The 18,318-nt window shown below is 43.0% G+C and overlaps 5 protein-coding genes across 6 annotated transcripts; all 5 read right to left on the reverse strand.

The window, feature by feature from the left end:
* Positions 1-393: 393 nt before the first annotated feature.
* Positions 394-5,897, reverse strand: BCIN_03g02650 (hypothetical protein). Of its 2 annotated transcripts, XM_024691834.1 has the most exons (5): positions 4,014-5,897; positions 3,816-3,964; positions 3,525-3,756; positions 2,629-3,474; positions 394-2,583 (listed from the first exon to the last, which is right to left on the reverse strand). In XM_024691834.1, exons 1-2 carry the CDS (start codon positions 5,198-5,200, stop codon positions 3,952-3,954), a joined length of 1,200 nt encoding a protein of 399 aa, XP_024547607.1. In that variant the 5' UTR covers positions 5,201-5,897; the 3' UTR covers positions 394-2,583; positions 2,629-3,474; positions 3,525-3,756; positions 3,816-3,951. The 2 variants fall into 2 exon arrangements, with proteins under 2 accessions (XP_024547607.1, XP_001555033.1); XM_001554983.2 differs by lacking the exon at positions 3,816-3,964.
* Positions 5,898-7,480: 1,583 nt separating this feature from the next.
* Positions 7,481-8,482, reverse strand: BCIN_03g02660 (hypothetical protein). Its single transcript, XM_024691835.1, has 2 exons — positions 8,029-8,482; positions 7,481-7,969 (listed from the first exon to the last, which is right to left on the reverse strand). Exons 1-2 carry the CDS (start codon positions 8,435-8,437, stop codon positions 7,578-7,580), a joined length of 801 nt encoding a protein of 266 aa, XP_024547608.1. The 5' UTR covers positions 8,438-8,482; the 3' UTR covers positions 7,481-7,577.
* Positions 8,483-8,917: 435 nt separating this feature from the next.
* On the reverse strand, positions 8,918-10,396 carry Bcpha2. Its single transcript, XM_001554980.2, has 3 exons — positions 10,137-10,396; positions 9,974-10,034; positions 8,918-9,925 (listed from the first exon to the last, which is right to left on the reverse strand). Exons 1-3 carry the CDS (start codon positions 10,209-10,211, stop codon positions 9,066-9,068), a joined length of 996 nt encoding a protein of 331 aa, XP_001555030.1. The 5' UTR covers positions 10,212-10,396; the 3' UTR covers positions 8,918-9,065.
* A 266-nt stretch (positions 10,397-10,662) lies between these two features.
* Bcsup45 lies at positions 10,663-12,823 on the reverse strand. Its single transcript, XM_024691836.1, has 5 exons — positions 12,480-12,823; positions 12,378-12,427; positions 11,186-12,317; positions 10,914-11,131; positions 10,663-10,861 (listed from the first exon to the last, which is right to left on the reverse strand). The coding sequence occupies exons 1-4, from the start codon at positions 12,598-12,600 to the stop codon at positions 11,127-11,129; spliced, it is 1,308 nt and encodes a 435-aa protein (XP_024547609.1). The 5' UTR covers positions 12,601-12,823; the 3' UTR covers positions 10,663-10,861; positions 10,914-11,126.
* Positions 12,824-14,994: 2,171 nt separating this feature from the next.
* On the reverse strand, positions 14,995-16,071 carry BCIN_03g02690 (hypothetical protein). The gene is made up of 3 exons (XM_024691837.1): positions 15,528-16,071; positions 15,317-15,479; positions 14,995-15,254 (listed from the first exon to the last, which is right to left on the reverse strand). Exons 1-2 carry the CDS (start codon positions 15,927-15,929, stop codon positions 15,417-15,419), a joined length of 465 nt encoding a protein of 154 aa, XP_024547610.1. The 5' UTR covers positions 15,930-16,071; the 3' UTR covers positions 14,995-15,254; positions 15,317-15,416.
* Between the last annotated feature and the right edge of the window lie 2,247 nt (positions 16,072-18,318).

Below are 18,318 nucleotides of genomic sequence, written 5' to 3' on the forward strand. Positions count from 1 at the left end.
TACTCCAAAATCAAAATCAAAAATCAAAAATCAAAAATCAAAATAAAATAGCTCAAATAACACAACAAATCATAACCCCTCAACCCCTCAACCCCTCAATCTCCACATCGTTAATATTCCACTGCTCAACTCTTGAAGAAATATACCTATATATCCTATTATATCTATCCATCCATCTATTCATGAAATCGATCCATTAATCAATTCATCAATCAATCATACCCACCGCCATACACATACCCATTCAACCCGACATATAGGAAACCATCCAACCCAACCCAACCCAACACCAAATAAGCGAAAACCGATGAGTACCCACAAACACAGAACAGAATGCGAATGAACCCACCAAGAAATACCAGATTAGTGATGACGATAAAGTAAACATATATATGTGTAGAAAAAAATTGATTCTCGATTCAATTCATAAATCTACGAATGCTCATTTGGTGTATCCATCCACCTTCATAATATATTCAACATACTTCCAAGCACAAAGATTCCTCACCAATCCAATCGCCTAGTTTATATGTGCATGAGCACTCTATTCAACATCTCGAAATCTCGCTCCTAACGCCCTATCAAAATCCAAATCTCCCAACGCCTATCAATGAATGATGCAACAAGCATAAATACTCCTAAAACACCCTTCCCTCCCCTTCCTTTACCTGTATCTTTAATATAGTCAAGTTCACCCAATTCAATGATTGTATCCCTCGCCATCCATCCCAATCCGTCCATTCCTCAATATACAGATATGCATGCAACTGCACTTCCCGACTACCTTTCCATTAATCCAACCATGAGACAAAAGTAAAGAGTATTCCCTATCCCTGTTACTAGCTGTATAGCTGTATTCTATGCCACGCGCGCTTGCAAGTATGCATTCACTTTTTTGCTTTTAGTGCGAGTAAAGTAGTAAACCAATTCCGTAACTCCATCCCAAATGCAACGCGACTCAAAGCAAGCAAATATCGCAACAATGAACCATACAAAAGTACTAAATCTGAAATCAAAGAATCAAGATTCCATTTCAAACAACCCATTGTCCAACTCAAACATCTTCTCATTACCCAACGACCCTAAATCAGGCAGTAAGCCCCCGTCCTTACTACGTTTGTAAGAAATGCGTTTAGATTTAAGTTGGACCTCTTCTCTTTCCTCCAATCCAAACATCTTCTCATTGCCCAACGACCCTAAATCAGGCAGTAAGCCCCCATCCTTACTACGTTTGTAAGAAATGCGTTTAGGTTTAAGTTGGACCTCTTCCCTTTCCTCCAATCCAAACATATTTTCACTGTCCAAAGAAGGTAAATCAGGCAGCAGACCTCCATCCTTACTGCGTTTGTAATGTATACGTTTGAATTGAATATTGTCCTTTTCATCGACAGGCCTCTCGTTTTCCATTTCCATGGGATTAAGTACCTCCGCTAATGGCGTCATACCAGAAAATCGATCATTTGTGATTTCGACTGGATTTCCCAGTTCAATCCTAGGCGTCGTGTTGCTTAAAACTTGTTCTAAAATCCCTCGGTCACTCATCGCAGTAGTAGGACGCATAGCATGTTCGCCTATAATTTCAACAGGATCGTACCCTTCCACACCCATAGCTATGTTTCTGTTTCTTTCCAAGAACATAGATAGTCTCCCAATCTCCGTATTCCACTTCTCGGCCAAGACCTTTACCACTTGATCAACATCTTGAGGTGTTAATTCTTGTTTCACAGGCTTCTCAACCCCAACCCCAAAAGTTTTCAACGTCCGCTTTACTGAACTCTTTACGTGGTGATTTTCACGGCCCGAAGAGCTCGTGGCGCGGCGTGTATCCCTCATGCTGGCACTCATTCGTTTCATAGCGATGTCTTGATCGTCTTGCATATAAGGAACTTCAAGAACAGTGTGATTTTTTGCGATAGCATTGACGAGTATGGTGAATCCTTGAAGATTGATATCATTGTGTTCACAAAAGATATGCGTCAGACCCCTATTCTCTTCCAAAACAGAGGAGAGCGTATTTGCTCCTTCCAGACCTAAGTTTTGGTACTCTATACGAAGAGATTTCAAAGTACTATTCTTTTTGAGACCAGTCAACGCCTGATTTAAGCCTATTCCGAATCGCGTGACCTCCAGATGTGCCTGTTCTCCAGAAATATCCAAGTCCTCAAGTGTGGTATTCTCGGCGAAAACCCTCTGCATGGTTTCACATGTCTCCGGACTTGCATCATATGGAAGGGAAGCTTTCGAAATATCCAGGACCTGGATCGTAGTATTGGTGCGCAGGGCTTCCAGTAATCGCTTGAAGTAATCCTCTTTTGTAAATTCGATCATCCGAACCACGAGTTTGGTGGGAGTGAAATTTTCTTGGATAGCTTTCACAAAATCACTTATCCCCTTCTCAAGTCGGTTGGCACTTACGTGAAGCTCCAAGTCACGAGGTTGACCAGCGACTCGAGTCATAGCTCTCATGAGAAGAGCAACATGCGATCCGCTCAAATTGCACTGGTCCATTTGTAAGGTGCGAAGTTGATCTGACATATCACTTGTAAGATAGGCAGAAATTGTATCCAAAGTTTGATCGTTTACCTGTCAAGTCAGCAAGATGCTTCAGAACAAGGGCAGCACACTTACAGGAATTCCATTCAAAATCAATTCCTCCAACCTCCAAGAGAGCATAACTTCAGGAACAAAAAGTGGTTGATCACCAGATGTACGAGTAATCATTGAAAGATCGAGCTTGCGAACGTGCGAGAAACGACTCATGGATACTTGAAATCGTTCAAGAAGAATTCTCCCGGGGTTGTTAGATATATTGATGCACTCTAGTGTTTGGTTTTGTCGCTCCAGATGAGTCAAGAGTTGCATTATCCCACGATCACTAAGGCCACAGCGCGAGCACTCGATCGCCCTGATCTCAGCTTTTGGATTATTAAGCGCAGGAATCATCGCATCGAGATCCGTTTCTCCCAACTCAATTCCGTTAAGAACAATCCAATTGACATCGGTCAGTTGTGCACGGCACAATGGCATCAATGCTGCAGTAATTTCGCAACCCGGATCTTTCTGTAGAACACCACCTTCATCATCAAAAGTGTCTCGCGGTCTTCTTCTGGGAAGAGCATTACTGAAATCTACCTTTCGAAGTTGTAGCGACTTCAGAGCAAGTGCTTGAACTTCTTGGTACAATAGTGATCCATCCTGTGGCTTCATGGTAAAGTAGGTATCTATCGCGATTCCCATCCGAGTAGTCCACGCTACATGATCTATACCGTAGGAATCCACAATACCATGCATACAATGAAGATCAATATCTGCAAAAGAAATTGAGCGAAAAGATTCGTTATATCGTAAAGACCTGAAAATAGCAAGCAGTTCGTAAATCGTATATTTAGCCGTCATGGCAGGAGGGTAGAGGCGAAATTCTGGAGCATCCTCAACATTCCAATCGACTGCATATTTTATGTTCACGGGATTACACTAGTTATGTCAGCCAGGTAAATTTCGTAAGCACACAAGCAATATCTTACATTGTAGGCCATACAATAAGCAACCAGGGTCCTATCAAAACACCCATACTCCTCTTCTTCGTGAACTAGAGGGATGTCACTAGACTCTAATAGACGCATGGGCCCGTTAAACGTGAAGTTGTAGTCCAGCCATGCTGGTTTGAGATACTGTATGGCTTGAAATATGACCACAGCAATGTCATGCGTGGCTGAAGCTGCTAACTCGAGCATCTTGGCTTGCTGAAGTGGTGTTCTATGCTTGCATTAGTCTCTGTATTTGCGTTTTCAATTGTTGCCAAGATGTACGGTCACTGAATGTATGGGCTATTTAGATACATGCAGGTGTTTACACCTGCTTCATATAAAGGCACAACGCGGATACAGGAATAATATCAGGCATAACGAGCTGCAATTGCCATGCTAGGACAGACAATGGCACTCGCAACCGTCAAATGTCACATCTGGATTTCCGAGGGTGAGCATGAAATACATTAAGAGATCTAAACTCACCTGAATGCGAGCTCAAATCGATCATCAGAGTATTGCACGTTCATTGCAACTAGGGATACAAGGCCGTACGAAGTGCGACTTGATTTTGGATGAAAAAGAGCACCGGAAGGCAGGGTAAAGTCTGGGAGGGGTATCAGATGCAATCGATTTATACCAATAACCATGTAGAACACCGATGATCCAAGTTTTTGAAGGTCGTCCGAAGAAGAGCGTGCACCCTTTGCCAATGGAGCTCGTTTGACAACCCTGAATACTTGGAAATGGTTCGAGTCGTAGTCGTCAACTCCCTCCAGGGTCTGAACAAGGTATCGGACAACTCGTTCGGGGTATGGCTCCGGCATCATAAGTCTGGCTTTCTGCGCAGCGGCTCTTATCGAAGTAGACCATAAATCTGCGTCCTTTGGGTCATGTAACATAAGCTGAATGGATCCTACTCCATGGTAATCCTCGTCTAAAAACACGACCTCGGTTGTGAAAAATGGCCGTCCATCCTCCATCTTGTAGACTGTGACAACTTGACCCAAGGGGATTCTATTTTCGCCCTCCGTTGATGTATGCGAAGCTTGAGACTGTACTTCTTGTAGCGACCCTATCGATGCAGTAGATGACTGGCGATGAGATTGACGCAAGTGCGCCGGTTGTATGTTAGGAAATGCCTCTATGGCTCGCGCCATGCTCTTGAACCGTGTCAAGTGTGTATCCGTCAGGACAAGGTATTCCTTCTTCTTTCTAAACATCGAAGTCGTCGTCTGAACTTCGCCATGGTGAAGTATCGAAACAGCGCTGCTCGCATTGAGAATGCCCGCTGCAAGATAGTGATACTCCTCTTCAGGAGATTCAGGAGTTGTGCCTGTAACCTCCTTATCCTCGTCCACATCGGTCATCGACCTTCTCCCCAAGGAACCGAATAATGAAGTTGGTCTGCCTTTTTGTAGTGTCCGCGGTCGCAGTTTGGGTGAATGGGCGTCGGCTTTGGTAGGACTGTGGCTTGTATTTTCTGTGTCGATGTACATTGACGGTGTCAGACTGCCGAATATCGAAGTTCTCTTCCCCAGCTTCTTCTTATCCTTCTGCTCCTTGTCGCCTGCGCTGCCATTGTTGACGTCGGTGTTGATATGGGCGAGATTTGAAAATGATGCTCTGGAAAGGAGACTTAAACTCTTTCGCCGAGATTCTTTGGGCGCCATCTCATAACTTTTCTCTCGAATTGAAAATCTCTTGCTAAGCTGGACTGCAAAGCCAAATATGAATGATTAGGTTCTCCAGAAACATTCATGCGGCAGAAGCTGAGGGTTTTAATGGATGTGAAGTTTAGTATGAAATTTCACCGGATTAAGCTACGATAGCTGCAAATGTGTAGAGATAGAGGTACGCTGGACGAGCATTTGATGAATGCGGAATTGCGAATGAATTAATGAAGATCGGAAAGTGAAACAAAAACACAATTGAAGAGAACGAATGTGAGTATGGAATAGGAAGATGGAAAGTAAAAAAACGAAACGAAAAAGCTAGAAGAAAGGTGTGCTGCTGTTTGCAGTGAATTAATTAAAGTTAAGGATGAGAAATTGAGCTTAAAATGAATGAATTAATTGATCGACTATATGGGTGTCGTATATTGAATGATATATTATAACAAGTTATTATACGGATTATGTCGCGATATAGCGAGATGGCACGGCAATGTAGCAATGTAGCAATATAGCAATATAGCAATATATGACAACGGTAACGGCAACGGTAAACCAGCGAACCAGCGAACCCGCGAGAAATGGGTGGGAGGAGAATGCGCGTTGGATGCGGTGCGGTGCGGTGCGGTGCGGCTGGATCAAAGTGATCGAGATGATTTATAAGAAGGGGACGGATTAGAGATGGCGATTATAGATCAGATCACGAGGAGGATATTCTCGACGATAACCCGAAGAAGCACGATCAATTCACAATCCCAGGGCGTGAGGTAACGAGGGAGCGAAGAAACACCTCCCTCTCTCTACATGTGTGCACACCTACCGTCGATACGGTACAGCTAGTCGTGGTAATGATTGAGACCTTTTCCAAGGTGCGCTTGGCAGGAGAGAGAAGTCTTGTGGTTCGGTGTTTTATATCATATAGGTGGTGCGGTATATCTATGTGTATATATGTATATATGTATATATGTATATATATCTATATATATCTCTATGGGAATGTGATGTGATGTAGCTATGGATGCCGCTATGATGAGAGCTATGATGAGAGCTGCGGGTTGTGTGGTTGTGGTTGTGGTTGTGGCTGTGGCTATGGTTCTAATTCTGGTTCCGGTGCTGGTGCTGGTGCTGGTTCTGGTTCTGTTTCTGTTTCTGTTTCTGGCATGCCATGCCATGCCATGCCATTTTGATATGTTCGACTAGCTACCTACCCACGCATCTGTATAAAATCAAGGGTCAGGATGGACTGATGCGTTGCTGTGTTTGTTGGATTGTACAGTGCAGTGCAGTGCAGTGCTGTCTGGTGCTTTGGCTCTTGTTGCGGGAGCGGGACATCCAACCCTGCGTACCGTCCTAGGTGCATCCGTCTATCCCCTACGTATTAATTGTATGGCATCTATCTTACTTGCTGTATGGATGCATCCACCCTCCTGTTAATACTTGTCTGCGAGCATCTTCATGTTTATCCTCGAAATCACAAATCACAAATCACAAATCACAAAGCCCTTTCCGGGCATCGTTAACACACACATACGCAGGAGTCAATTCCCCTGGACCGTCGAATGCATGATATGGTTGGTGTCGAGCAATATCTTTATAAATGCCCATGTTAAAGAGGCGCCAAACATAAACTGGGCCGGTCATACACTGACATTACCATATGCTCCAGCTGGCTGTCTTTCGCTATGATCGTCGCTCGCCTACCTGGGATAATAATCCTCTCGAAGGATGAATTGATACCAGGCCTATAATGTCCTCTAATGCAATTCTGGGCGTCGGATGATTCCATCTCTGCAAAACTTAGATTCCTTATATGGAGCAAACACGCTTCTCCAATATCTCCAATCTCGTCCATTAGGTTTGATGGTCTAATGACCTCTCAGACGTGAATCCTCAGAATCGAGAAAAGAGTATGTTTTGGTGTTGCTTTGTTTTCTTCAATCGTCTGCTAGTATCGAGGCTTCCCCGAAATACGAGCCATCTTGGTTGCGCTGCATCACTCCCTACATTCATCCATTCGTATAAAGACTAGCATTGACGCTGCGGTTGGCTCTGGTTTTGTGAAATCGTGTCAGAGGATCTTAGGGTCTGCTCTTCCCTGCAGCTTCATCTAAATCATCGTATTGTACACAGCTTATGCTGTACAGTGCTTTTCGGTACCTTACTGTAGTGCCAGGGACGAAAGGGATGATCTTGATTTCGTCTCATCTTTTCAAAACAGCTACCAGATTATATTCCCAACATCAAATTTCATCAGATCTGCATAACCCTACGAAAGTGGCTTGTTTTACCTCCTCAAACATCGGAGAATATTCGAGAGAGATTAAATCCTCCGGGATGTGTTCACTGTTCAGCCTTGTTGTCCATTATTACCCAATTACTAGCTATCAACAGTGTCAAGGGGTCCAACAACCGCAGACCCCTTGACAGCATATCCGCCTTCCTTTCCTTCAATCCACACTTCGTATTTGTTGCTTTTGTCGGCATCCTTCCCCACACAGACTCTTAGTTCTTCATTTGCATAAAGTGGAGCCAAGTTTCTGTAATTGAACCTTTTTATTATTTCACCAGGTTGAAGTTGTGATCGCAAGACCGAGAACATGAGTACCAATGAAAGGGGTCCATGAAGGAGTAGATTCCTATATCCTTCAAACTCCCGGCAGTATTGAGGATCCAGGTGTATTGCGTGAGCATTAAATGTAAGGGCCGAAAATCTAAATAAAAGGGATTGTGTAGGTGTTATTCGCACATCAAAGTCTGGTTTACGCGTGGCTACAAGCTTGGTTAATGGAACGAAGAAATCCTTGAACAACAGTGTGGAAATAGCTTACGCCTCAAGATCTTTGGAAGCCTAGCACAATCCTCTTTGGCAGTAGCTGTGTCTTTCTCTCGCATGAAGACGATATTCCGCGTCTCCACCAAGGACGCTTGTCCGATGTTGTCGTTGTTATCGACGCGGTGACGTTGTAATAATCGTTGATCGGCCATATAATTTCGATCACTTACAGAGCCCTTTCCAGAAGCAATTGCGCTGCTCTCTGCATCTGGATCTATCTGATGTTCATCTCCGGTATCAGCGAGGCCAACCCGTCTCTCAATGTTTACAAACACTTTCTCGTCACCTTCACGCCCTCTGACCGAAACGTCCACGATTCGTTCTATACAAGCTGCTCGCATGTTATCAAGACGGAGTTGCTCTCCACTCGTAGTATTGAAAACCAGAGACCCACCAGCCCACATGCGGCGCACAAATGGCGGCCCTGGGGACTGCAGAGGATCTGTGCCATCTGGAAGTAGAGCGCTGTGAGGAATTTGCGGAGAGAAATAGACTAGATGATGCGACTGGGGAAGAAGTGCTGTATCACTACACTCATCTCCGAGTGTAGTAGTGTACGGAAGGCTAAGGTCTTGGACTTTGAAATTAGCAGGGTAGCATGAACGTGGAAGGAAGTCTGCCAGAGATATATTCAAAAGATGAGAAGGAGTTGGCGACAAATAATCATATATAATGTTGGGCTTGCGTGAAGTGAGTTCCTTGTGGAGAATTGATTGTGTGGAAGATTTTCGAATATGCGCAGGTAGTGTCAAGGAGCGATTGATGGTACGAAGACCACAAGATCGAGAAAGAAAGAAATTGAAGAACCTCATGCCAGATTTTATGCACGAAACATCTGCGAGAATACGGATAGAAGACGTAGAACATAAAAGATGGAAGAAGATTCCGAAGATTCAAACGACGTGAAAAGGCCCGCAACCTGAATGCCAAGAAAAGCGTCATCCTTATCGATAAGAATCCGATAAAGGCGGATATTTGTCTAAATTTCCTTCGGTGTAACCATACCATAAATACCATGCCATTGATATCCCATTATATTCTCTTTTGTCTATCCACAAGTTCATCTTCCCAGCTTCCAAGCCAGCGCCAATCCTGTGTGTACTTGTCAAGGCTGTTCAATGCCCCAGCTACTTTCCCCTCTGGATCACTCAGCTTACTTCCCTCAAACTCAACGAAGAAAATGTATTGGAAAGGAACCACTTTCGTTGGGCGGCTGTTAATACTCGTCAAATTTACTTGGTATCTCCTGAAGCAGTCCAGTACGTCTGCGAGTGCACCCGGTGTTCGATGATCAATTGTAAAAGTAACCATCGACTTGGCGGCAACATCAACCTTTGTAGCGGATGCATCTACACCTTTGCGCAAAATGAGAAATCTGGTAGTGTTATCGTCACGATCCTCAATTCCTTTTGCCAGAATATCTAATTTGTGGATATCTGCTGCGAGCGAACTGGCAATGGCTGCACTTGTACCACTCTTATCTGCTTTAACGATTTCGGCTGCCTTGCTTGTGGAACTGACGTCCAGCCTCTCAACCCCCTTCAAATATGTTCCTAGAAATGCCTCGCACTGGCCGTATGCTTGTGGATGGGTGTAGATACGTTGAATGTGATTGAGACTAGATAGCGGCGTTGTCTTTGGCTTGACAGGAGAAGGGGTCGATGTAGTCGGAGTACAAGTACCAGACATCACTGGTGAATCTGCCGTCGAAACATAGCCTAACAGGCAGTGACTAACATCAAGATAGGCTTCGCCACATATTGTGACATCTTTATATAAGGAATGGCGATCTGCGAGGAGTTCTAGGGTAAAGATCACAGCTCCATTTGTAGAATTTTCAAAAGGTACGACACCTAACTCTGCCTTGCCCGATTGCACAGCCTCGAAAACATCTATATGCCATCAGTAATGTGTAAGCTATGATTTGAAGATCGCAATACCTGGTATTCCGACTGCTGGTTGGTACTCGTATTTCTCTTTATCGAAGCGTCCAAGAGCGGCCTGGGGATGACAGTCATTTGTTAGTCCTATGGAAATTGCATGTTGCTCATAATGTCGACAATTGAAGGGCGCTGGACACTGAATTAAACGAAGATCAAATACCTGATGAGTATAAGAAGAAATTGGCCCAAGGAAAGAGATAGCTGGTGTGCTAGAGGAGTTGATTTTGGACTGCATTGTTCAGCTTGTCTTCATTCCTTCTCAGTGTTGACGGGGCTCGGTGGTTCGGAAAAGACTATTATAATTCTGGTATTAAATAATAATCGGGTTCACAGCATCTCGGGAAGACTCGCGTACCACTCATACGGTCGAATTGTTTGTAGAAGAAAGTTGTGAACATTGGTGAGAAAGTTATGGAAATCTTTGATATTTATTTAGCTACTGTTGCCGGCTCACCCCGCTACTGTAAACATAACCAACCCCACTTTGTTAAGATTTCCGCGGAGAGTATTGCTAGATTCTTCGGATCCGGTCTTCATTCAAGTGAGTGTCAATCAAGGAGATATGGGTCTTTTGTGCATGGGGTTGTGTGCTGCCTCCTGTTATCATGAGAATTTGAAGTAAGTTCGGGAATATTCGAGAAATTCACAGGTATATAGCGTCAAATAATAAACACAACACGAAGCGTTGAACTCAAGTATAAAAGCTGTCTGATATTTGAGTTCGGGTAACCTGATCTATCCATGGCTGATCTATTGATACTGAACTTCAGATTATCTTTTATACACTTTAATAGCAAGCAATTCTGCCAAAACGCAATCTTTCCTCGACCTTAACACGCATGAGAAACATCAGGGTATCGCCTAGTTTTCACGGAATCATATATTCTGCACAGTATTGTTAGGAGAGGTATAAAAGGAAAAATGATAGAGCACATGCCTGAAATATGGTTTCTCCAACCTACGAAGCCGTCATGACTGACCGGAGAGGGCTGGGACGGGCATTCCCTGTGTTCCCTCGTAGTCCCAAGCCAGCTGGGGAAGCCGGCTGCGCTGGGGTCGTCTGTTGCACGGCACGAGGGCGGTGTGACAGAATTTGGCTTGACGGTTCGATTGGAGTTGGCTCCTCGCCCGATGCGAGGGCATCAAACTGTCAATCTACATCATATTAGTCGCTGAAGCTATTCTTGTCTATGAATGCTTATAACATACCGTCGTAGTAGTCATCATCGTCATCAACTTCGGCCAACTGTTCAAAATTGACCTTGTAGCGCAAAAGGCCACCAATACCACCAAAACCCTTGACGAATTGGTTGCCCTCACTGGATCTGTCCGAGACAAACTCTAATGTTGTTCCGAAATCTCTGTACTTTTCGGCGATCCATTCCAAGAACGACTCTGAGGAAACGACTTCCATTTCTTGGCCAGTCTCCTTGTCCATGAATTGCTCTCGGTTTGAGGCCTCAGATTGCTTAGTAGTATGAAGAATTGTTTGAACGCCATTGCTATCTTTCAACACCCAACGGTTGATCTCGAGGTTCTCAAAAACGATCAAAACCTCAACAGCACCTAGTTCCAAAGCCTTCAGAGTATCCTCAACACCATAACAAACTCGTCCTGTGTCTTGACTGATCTCCTCAAAGTACTTTCCAATAAGCTTCTTCTCCTGGATGAATTTGACGTTGCTAAGTGTCTCGGCTGAAAGCTCAATAGCCTGATTGAATCCGTTCTCACCACCATAAGAAACATCAACAACCTTAATAACCTTTGTGGCCAAACGGTTGTCAAACAAATCGGACTGGTTGAGATCATTCTTGAAATCGGCAGAACCAGCCAAGATAATACCAGCTACATTGACCTTATCTGCTGTAATGAAATTCTGTACAGCCAATTCGGCAACCTTTCTGACGTAGTTGTGACGCTTTTCCTCACGAAGACGCGCGAAACGAAGGGCAGATTGTCCACCACGACCGTGCTTCTTTGGTAAATCGACAGAAAATTTGTGAACAACGTCTCTGGTGTTTCCACTCAAGGTACCGAAGAGTGCGCCATTTCCGTCCATAATGATGAAGCCGAACTTCTGGTCAGACTCCAACAATTCAGCAAGAGCCTCCGTGTGGAATTTGTTGTCGCAAAGGTAGAGAGATGTGTTGATGGGCTTGAAGGGCTCGAAATCGATGTTGACCTTTCTTTCCTTTCCTTCTGATGTCAAAATTTCACCACAGTACACAACCAAGCCATTGGGCGGGACCTTATTATACAACTTCAGTCTTTGTTGGGTAGACGTGATGGCAGAAAGAACGGATTGTCGATTCACACGAGACTTGATGTTCGATGCGGTACCCTATATCCAAGTTCGAGTCAGTATATAATGGGCAGTTATCAAGAAGAAGCGGTAACGTACGTATTCTTCTGCCAACATCTTCGCCGCACGGGAGACCTGATCCTTTGGCGCTGCATAATATGTTAGAGGGTATGTAAAGAATATATCGACGTGACGTCTTACGAATGATAAGAGAAATCATGGAGGTTCCATTTCCACGCGCAGCTTCGAGGCGCTTAATCAATTTTTTCACCTTCCATATCTCGATATTCTTCTCGGCCTCATTTGCCTGAGCGTCACTCATATTGGCGGATAATGAGACAAAACCACTGAGACAATTCGACCTTTATGAATGATTTGACCTGTAAGTGGTTGCACAATATCCGTTGACTCTGCAGTTTACAGTTGTCAAGATATTGTCTATTCGTCTTGTCTTTGTAGGATTTGTGACGTGGGCTTATTAGGGTCAGAGTGTGGGTGGTGGTTAGAAGAAATTTAGTGTGCTAGTAAAGGTTAGGCGAGGGGTCGGGAACTTTCGAAGGAAGCAAAAACGTCACTTGGATGAACTTTAGTGGGGAAAATTTTCATTCTCTCAAAATCATGTCACGGGATTTCACTTTACGTCAAAATGCATCACAACACCTGCGAAGTGAGTATGATCTACAATTCAATGTATTGTCAATGGGCAGTGGCCAGTGGTCAGTGTTCATGGCGATGGCGATGGCGATGGTGATACCGGCAACAAGATGTACAATGCTTTTTTCACTCAATGCTTTTGCCATTGCTACGCCATATGATCTGAATTTCGGGGAGATGGTAGCCGTCCACGATACAGTACAGCAAGCTGTGTAGAACACTTACAGCAGATGGCTCCCTTAAGTAATGGCCGTCCGCGATATAATACTATTAGCTTGGCATGACTCTTTACCCCATCTCACTCTATTGCAAAGCTATCATCATTTCTTCTTTGCGTCCTCCCACGGCATTGTGGTATCTCCAGTCGCCATCTCCAGTCTTAAAGTACAGGCCATTGAGGGCTGTCCATCCTAGTGTTCAAATTTCTTTATCGGAGACAGGTCCGAATATCTAGCTCAGCCCGCGAGATCATGTATATTTCAGTAGTTTTACTCAAGCTTGGAAGTGGAGGATGTTTCCGCATTTCTAGAAACGACGGGCTTTGTAGCTAAAGCTTTATTCGTCGAGTTTGAAAGAAAAAAAAGTATTCCTTTTCAAACTTCGCACAGTGCTTAGGGAACTTGCGAAGCTTCCATTGTGTGTTATATAGATATTTCATGGAGGCCATTTCATTGTTATTTTCCACAAGTTCGAACAGCAAACACAACAAAAAGTAGAGGTAACGATTTCGAAAAGCTTTTCGCATCTGGGCTTGGTTTCTTTGTTCTGACTACAGCTCCAACTTCATGTTTTTAGGACTGACTTTGCGGGAAGTCCCGACTCTTCATCTTTGAACGCCTTATCCAAACGGGTTGAATCTTGTCTTGAAGTTATTCGGATACTGGCTTGCCACAACTAAATCAGATCCGTTTCATTTGGGAGTGCTTGAGCAGTGGGCTCATGCTAGCGAAATATTCAAAATGTTAGACTGAATTGACTTTTGAGAGTGAGAAGATTGTTTTAACAATGACAAGTACCATTATGTTCAATTGATAAGCATTAAAAATACATATATTCCGATATTTGATTCCATTCAAAGAAAGTACAGAAGTTCTTGTTCTCTCAGTATTATATGATTTAGACAACTGACATGACCCCTACCCTTTTGCAATCATCGGTACGACCACTACCACCACAAACCTTCCGGCAGTCCAGTTTCAGCGTATATGTCGATATCCTCTGGATCAAATGATCGATTGAATGTGTAAAATTATATCTATGCTGAATTATTATCTCACATTTGTGTTTTTAAGTGGGATCTTTACCGACAGCCTCATGCTAGAGCCTCCGACCCATTCATCATCCTCCTGAATACATGCTGGGCATTTTCCTGTCTTATTGATAATTGAGAGCTTTGGGTCTTTTTTCCAGCTCTTGCAAGTCTCCAATGGTCCGTTGGGATTTAGAGAACATCTTAGTGTTTGCGGGTCGACATCCCCACACTCGTACTGTGTCCACAACTTATCGCCGCACATGTATGATGGTGTAGTTTAGTTTGTCGTCAGTACCTGCGTATTTGATAAGAATTTATTCATGGGTTTGGTGACGCGAGCCTCCTGACAAGATTGATCTCTGGGCAAGTGCTTGAAGTAAAATTTTGAATTTGTGTTCTGAATAGGATCCGGAGTATTTGTGTTTTTTCATATCTTCAAAAACCTCTGGGTTACGAGAAACCTCTCTTAATAAATACATGAACACTCTGACAATATCAGGAATTTGATAGACTTCTCAAGGCTTCTACCACGGGATCTCCCGGCACGTTCAAGTGGGGCATGCTAGACACAATGTTACTAGATGACGATTAGTATGCGACGACAAAGAAATCATCAGGGCGGAGAAAGGACCGGTTCCAAAACTACTGGAGATCTGTCGATTGGTTTATATAGATTCGTCATCTTTGCAGTGCGAAGATATACTCTACGTTCCAATCTTTGATATCAAATGAAAAGATGGAGACCGGCTTCCTCCCTGCCTAGTAGTGAATGTGAAATTTCAATTTCTGGGAATCATGAAGAATTTGAAGTGCAGTCAACATTTTGGGTAATTATAACCCTTCTAATTAAATGCAGCAATTAAAAGGCTTTATTTTCAACTGCAATCTAAGCATTGAGATGCTCCCTAGTAGGATTCAAATAATTTATGTTCATTTCGCTACGCCAAGCATGTAGAGGTTTTCCGTTGCAGTACTCCTAAAACCACGCTATTCTGGCCACCAAAGATATTTTGCCGTGCACCCTGTTGCCTGAGACCTCAAAGACATTTAATTGGAGTTTGGATCTCAGCCTGTTCATTCTATTAGAAGATTCCGATGGCGCTACGTTTTGGAGAGAAAACTTGGTACTTACCATTTCCTCAATTCTATAGGCTTCCTTAACCACATGCAATTGTGATTTCTTACTCGCTGCGTTCGTATCATTTGAGAAAACGACCTTTAAATATCTCAGGTCATGGTAGAGAATCACTGTCAACAATGTCGCTAGTCTTGGTGATGATATCTTCAGGGTACCGCTAGTCGGATGTCAGCGATCAACCAAGGTCCAAATCAGAGTGCTTTACCGCGCCTACTTTTAATTTCTTTTGAAGACCCTCAGAAGTTCCAGTCTTACTATTGCTTGAAGCATCATTTATACAGGGATTGGGAGCGGAATTGTTGAAAAACTCAGAATTTGCGGTATGCCATTCTTTACTGCAAACAATCCAAGTGAACGTATTGAATATCACGTTCTCAGCATTGCCAAACGTGTTACCGGGTATTCGTCCCCAATCGACACACCTTCCTGGAAATGACAACAGGTCTGGATCGGGATGACTTATCGCACATGTTGCGGCCCTTGATATTGCTGTAGTCTGGCGAGTGTCACAACTCTCGAATGGCCGATTGGATGGATTTTGGTCGCAGCGGAATTCAACATAACGCAAATCACCACAGTGAAATATAACCCATTGTCGCCAACACATTGTTTTAATTCAAAAAAAAACAAAGAATTTGATATGCGGTTGTTAAAATATTTCCAGTTTGGTAAACAGGTAATTTGAGATGATAGGCTCGGTGTGTAACGTCTGATGTTGGCTTAATGAATGGTGCGTATTATGTTGTTGCTGTTGATTTTAATTTTCCAAGGCTGTCAATAAAGTAGAAAGCGCTAAACTTCCGTCCGGGCAGTTTTCGACTTTTTCGCCCCTTCCTACTTCCGGTTATGGAAGCCTCCTGCTTACAGCGTCCTTTCCGAGTCAGTAAATAAGTGGAGAATGAAGAGGGTGCCGCAAAATACTTATTGTAGTAATGGTGGATTATTAGTTCCAGTACACAGTTCGATTTGGATCAAATTTTGATGGTATCACTGTTGCGAGAATTGTCTTGATTTTAATGTTCCAGGTAACTTCAATAGTTAGGATCGCTACGACGTCCAGGATCAACTTGATGTTTAGTCTAAGTTCTATATCTAAAAGTGATTTAATGTTCAAATTGTTCAAAATCTTTGAGAGGCCTTTGATATCCAAGTTTATATCAATATTCAGAGATCTCTCTCATTATTAGATTTCAGCTCGAATCGCAGAACACCTAGGCACTGTCAAATCGATGTGATGTTTTGGTCTTGGCATGTTTTCAACAATAATTCGTAGTATATGTATTTAAATTAAGTAAGTTTCTCCTACCTCCTCTGCCCTCCAAGAATGCTTTCCAGGAGCCTGGATTTTGAGTTGAATTGATTCATCAACCTCGGCTGATACAATCGAATTCATGATGGGATCTTAGTCTGGTCAAGGGACAAGGTATCAACTGGTAAACCAGGAAGAGCCATTGTCTGAGTGGTTTTCACAATGCATGTAGTACAGAAACTGGCATTTTGACAATTGATTGATTGTACTATAAACTCAATTAATGCAGTTTGATACTTTTGATTCTTGAATATATGGAATTTTCCATGGATGATAGATCAAATTAAAGAGCTTCTCGCCCGCGTTCATCTGTCGTCTCCTACGTCATGACCCCATTGCTACTCCTTTATATCACGATCTACAGTAATCACTTGCAGATTGAAAATCAAGATCAGAGATTGATCTCAAGTGGCAAAATTGAATGAGATGGAATGTAACATGTTTGGTGGTTGAATAGCTTTGATCTCGTGCATCCTGATGAATATGACAGCCGAGAAGAAGCCTTACAAATTTTTGTTCATAGATACTTGACGCATATGAATACTGAAATAGTAGATAGAAAAGTTATGCTTATTTGCTATGGCATCTGAATCTGAATCTGACTCAGCCACGCCTAGTTTTGAAAGTTTGACTATTTCACTTTGAGTTGTAGTAGCCCCACTAAGCGAGGATCTTTAGGGGAACTCTAAACAGTGGAATCACCCATCTCAATCGCCTCTTTCCCCAGCGAAGAAGGGCGTTCTTTAGGGAGAATGAATAAAAATAATCTAAATATACAAGACACATCCAAAATGAAAATCATCTGAAAATTGGTCATCCATCGCAATAGTTTTTGAATTTCATAACGGGGAAGGGCAGGTGAAATGTCTGCATCACCATTCTTGAAAAAGCTGAGACAGTAGGCTCTTCAGAATCCAGTAGTTAGGGAGTCAAACCCGCCTGAGATTAGATTTATTCACAATGGGCAGGTAGCTCCATCATTTAAAGTTCCCCTAGAAGTAAACTCGCATTTAGGGTAGTTTCACTCCGCCCTTCTTAGGAGACATCTTGGCATTCAAAAAAAGAAAGAGAGAAAGAGAGAAAGAGAAAGACTGAGAGAAAGACCAACCGTATAGTTGATGTATATTGATGCATAAATCAATCTGAAAAATGTCCTCTACAGAGAGAGGTTACTGTAGAAAGCCTGCATATTTGGATGGAATTTTAAGAGACAAAAAGATTGAGACAACCACTATCTCCTAGTTACCAAGGGAAACCAGGCTAACCAGTACGGCCAGCACACCACCACCTTAATTCCTCTTGATTGTTGAACATGCAGTCTTAATTGCAGGTGTATCATACTCTCCATCGCTACAAGTTACCCGCCTCCTACTCAAATCTACCCGTATTTTCAAATTTCAAATCAAATCTATCATACTGTATCAATAAATGACGAGGATCAATATATCAAGACTAAGTTCATCAACAAGTCCATAATGAATTGTAAATTTGAAGCAACAATCATCTGGTTCTAGAAACAAGAGTAGTGTTTCATGGAACAACTTGAAATTCATTGCACATATGAAATCTCGGTGCCAAAGTTTACTGTCCAATTATCCTCTTCCTGTTCCCCGAATCTCAAATCAATCGCGTCTCTCATCCTATTCTATCATTGATCTTCAATCTACAAGCCTCGTCTTTTCTTTTC

Source organism: Botrytis cinerea, chromosome 3, assembly GCF_000143535.2.
Source record: "Botrytis cinerea B05.10 chromosome 3, complete sequence".
In the NCBI taxonomy this organism is placed as follows: Eukaryota; Fungi; Ascomycota; class Leotiomycetes; order Helotiales; family Sclerotiniaceae; genus Botrytis; species Botrytis cinerea.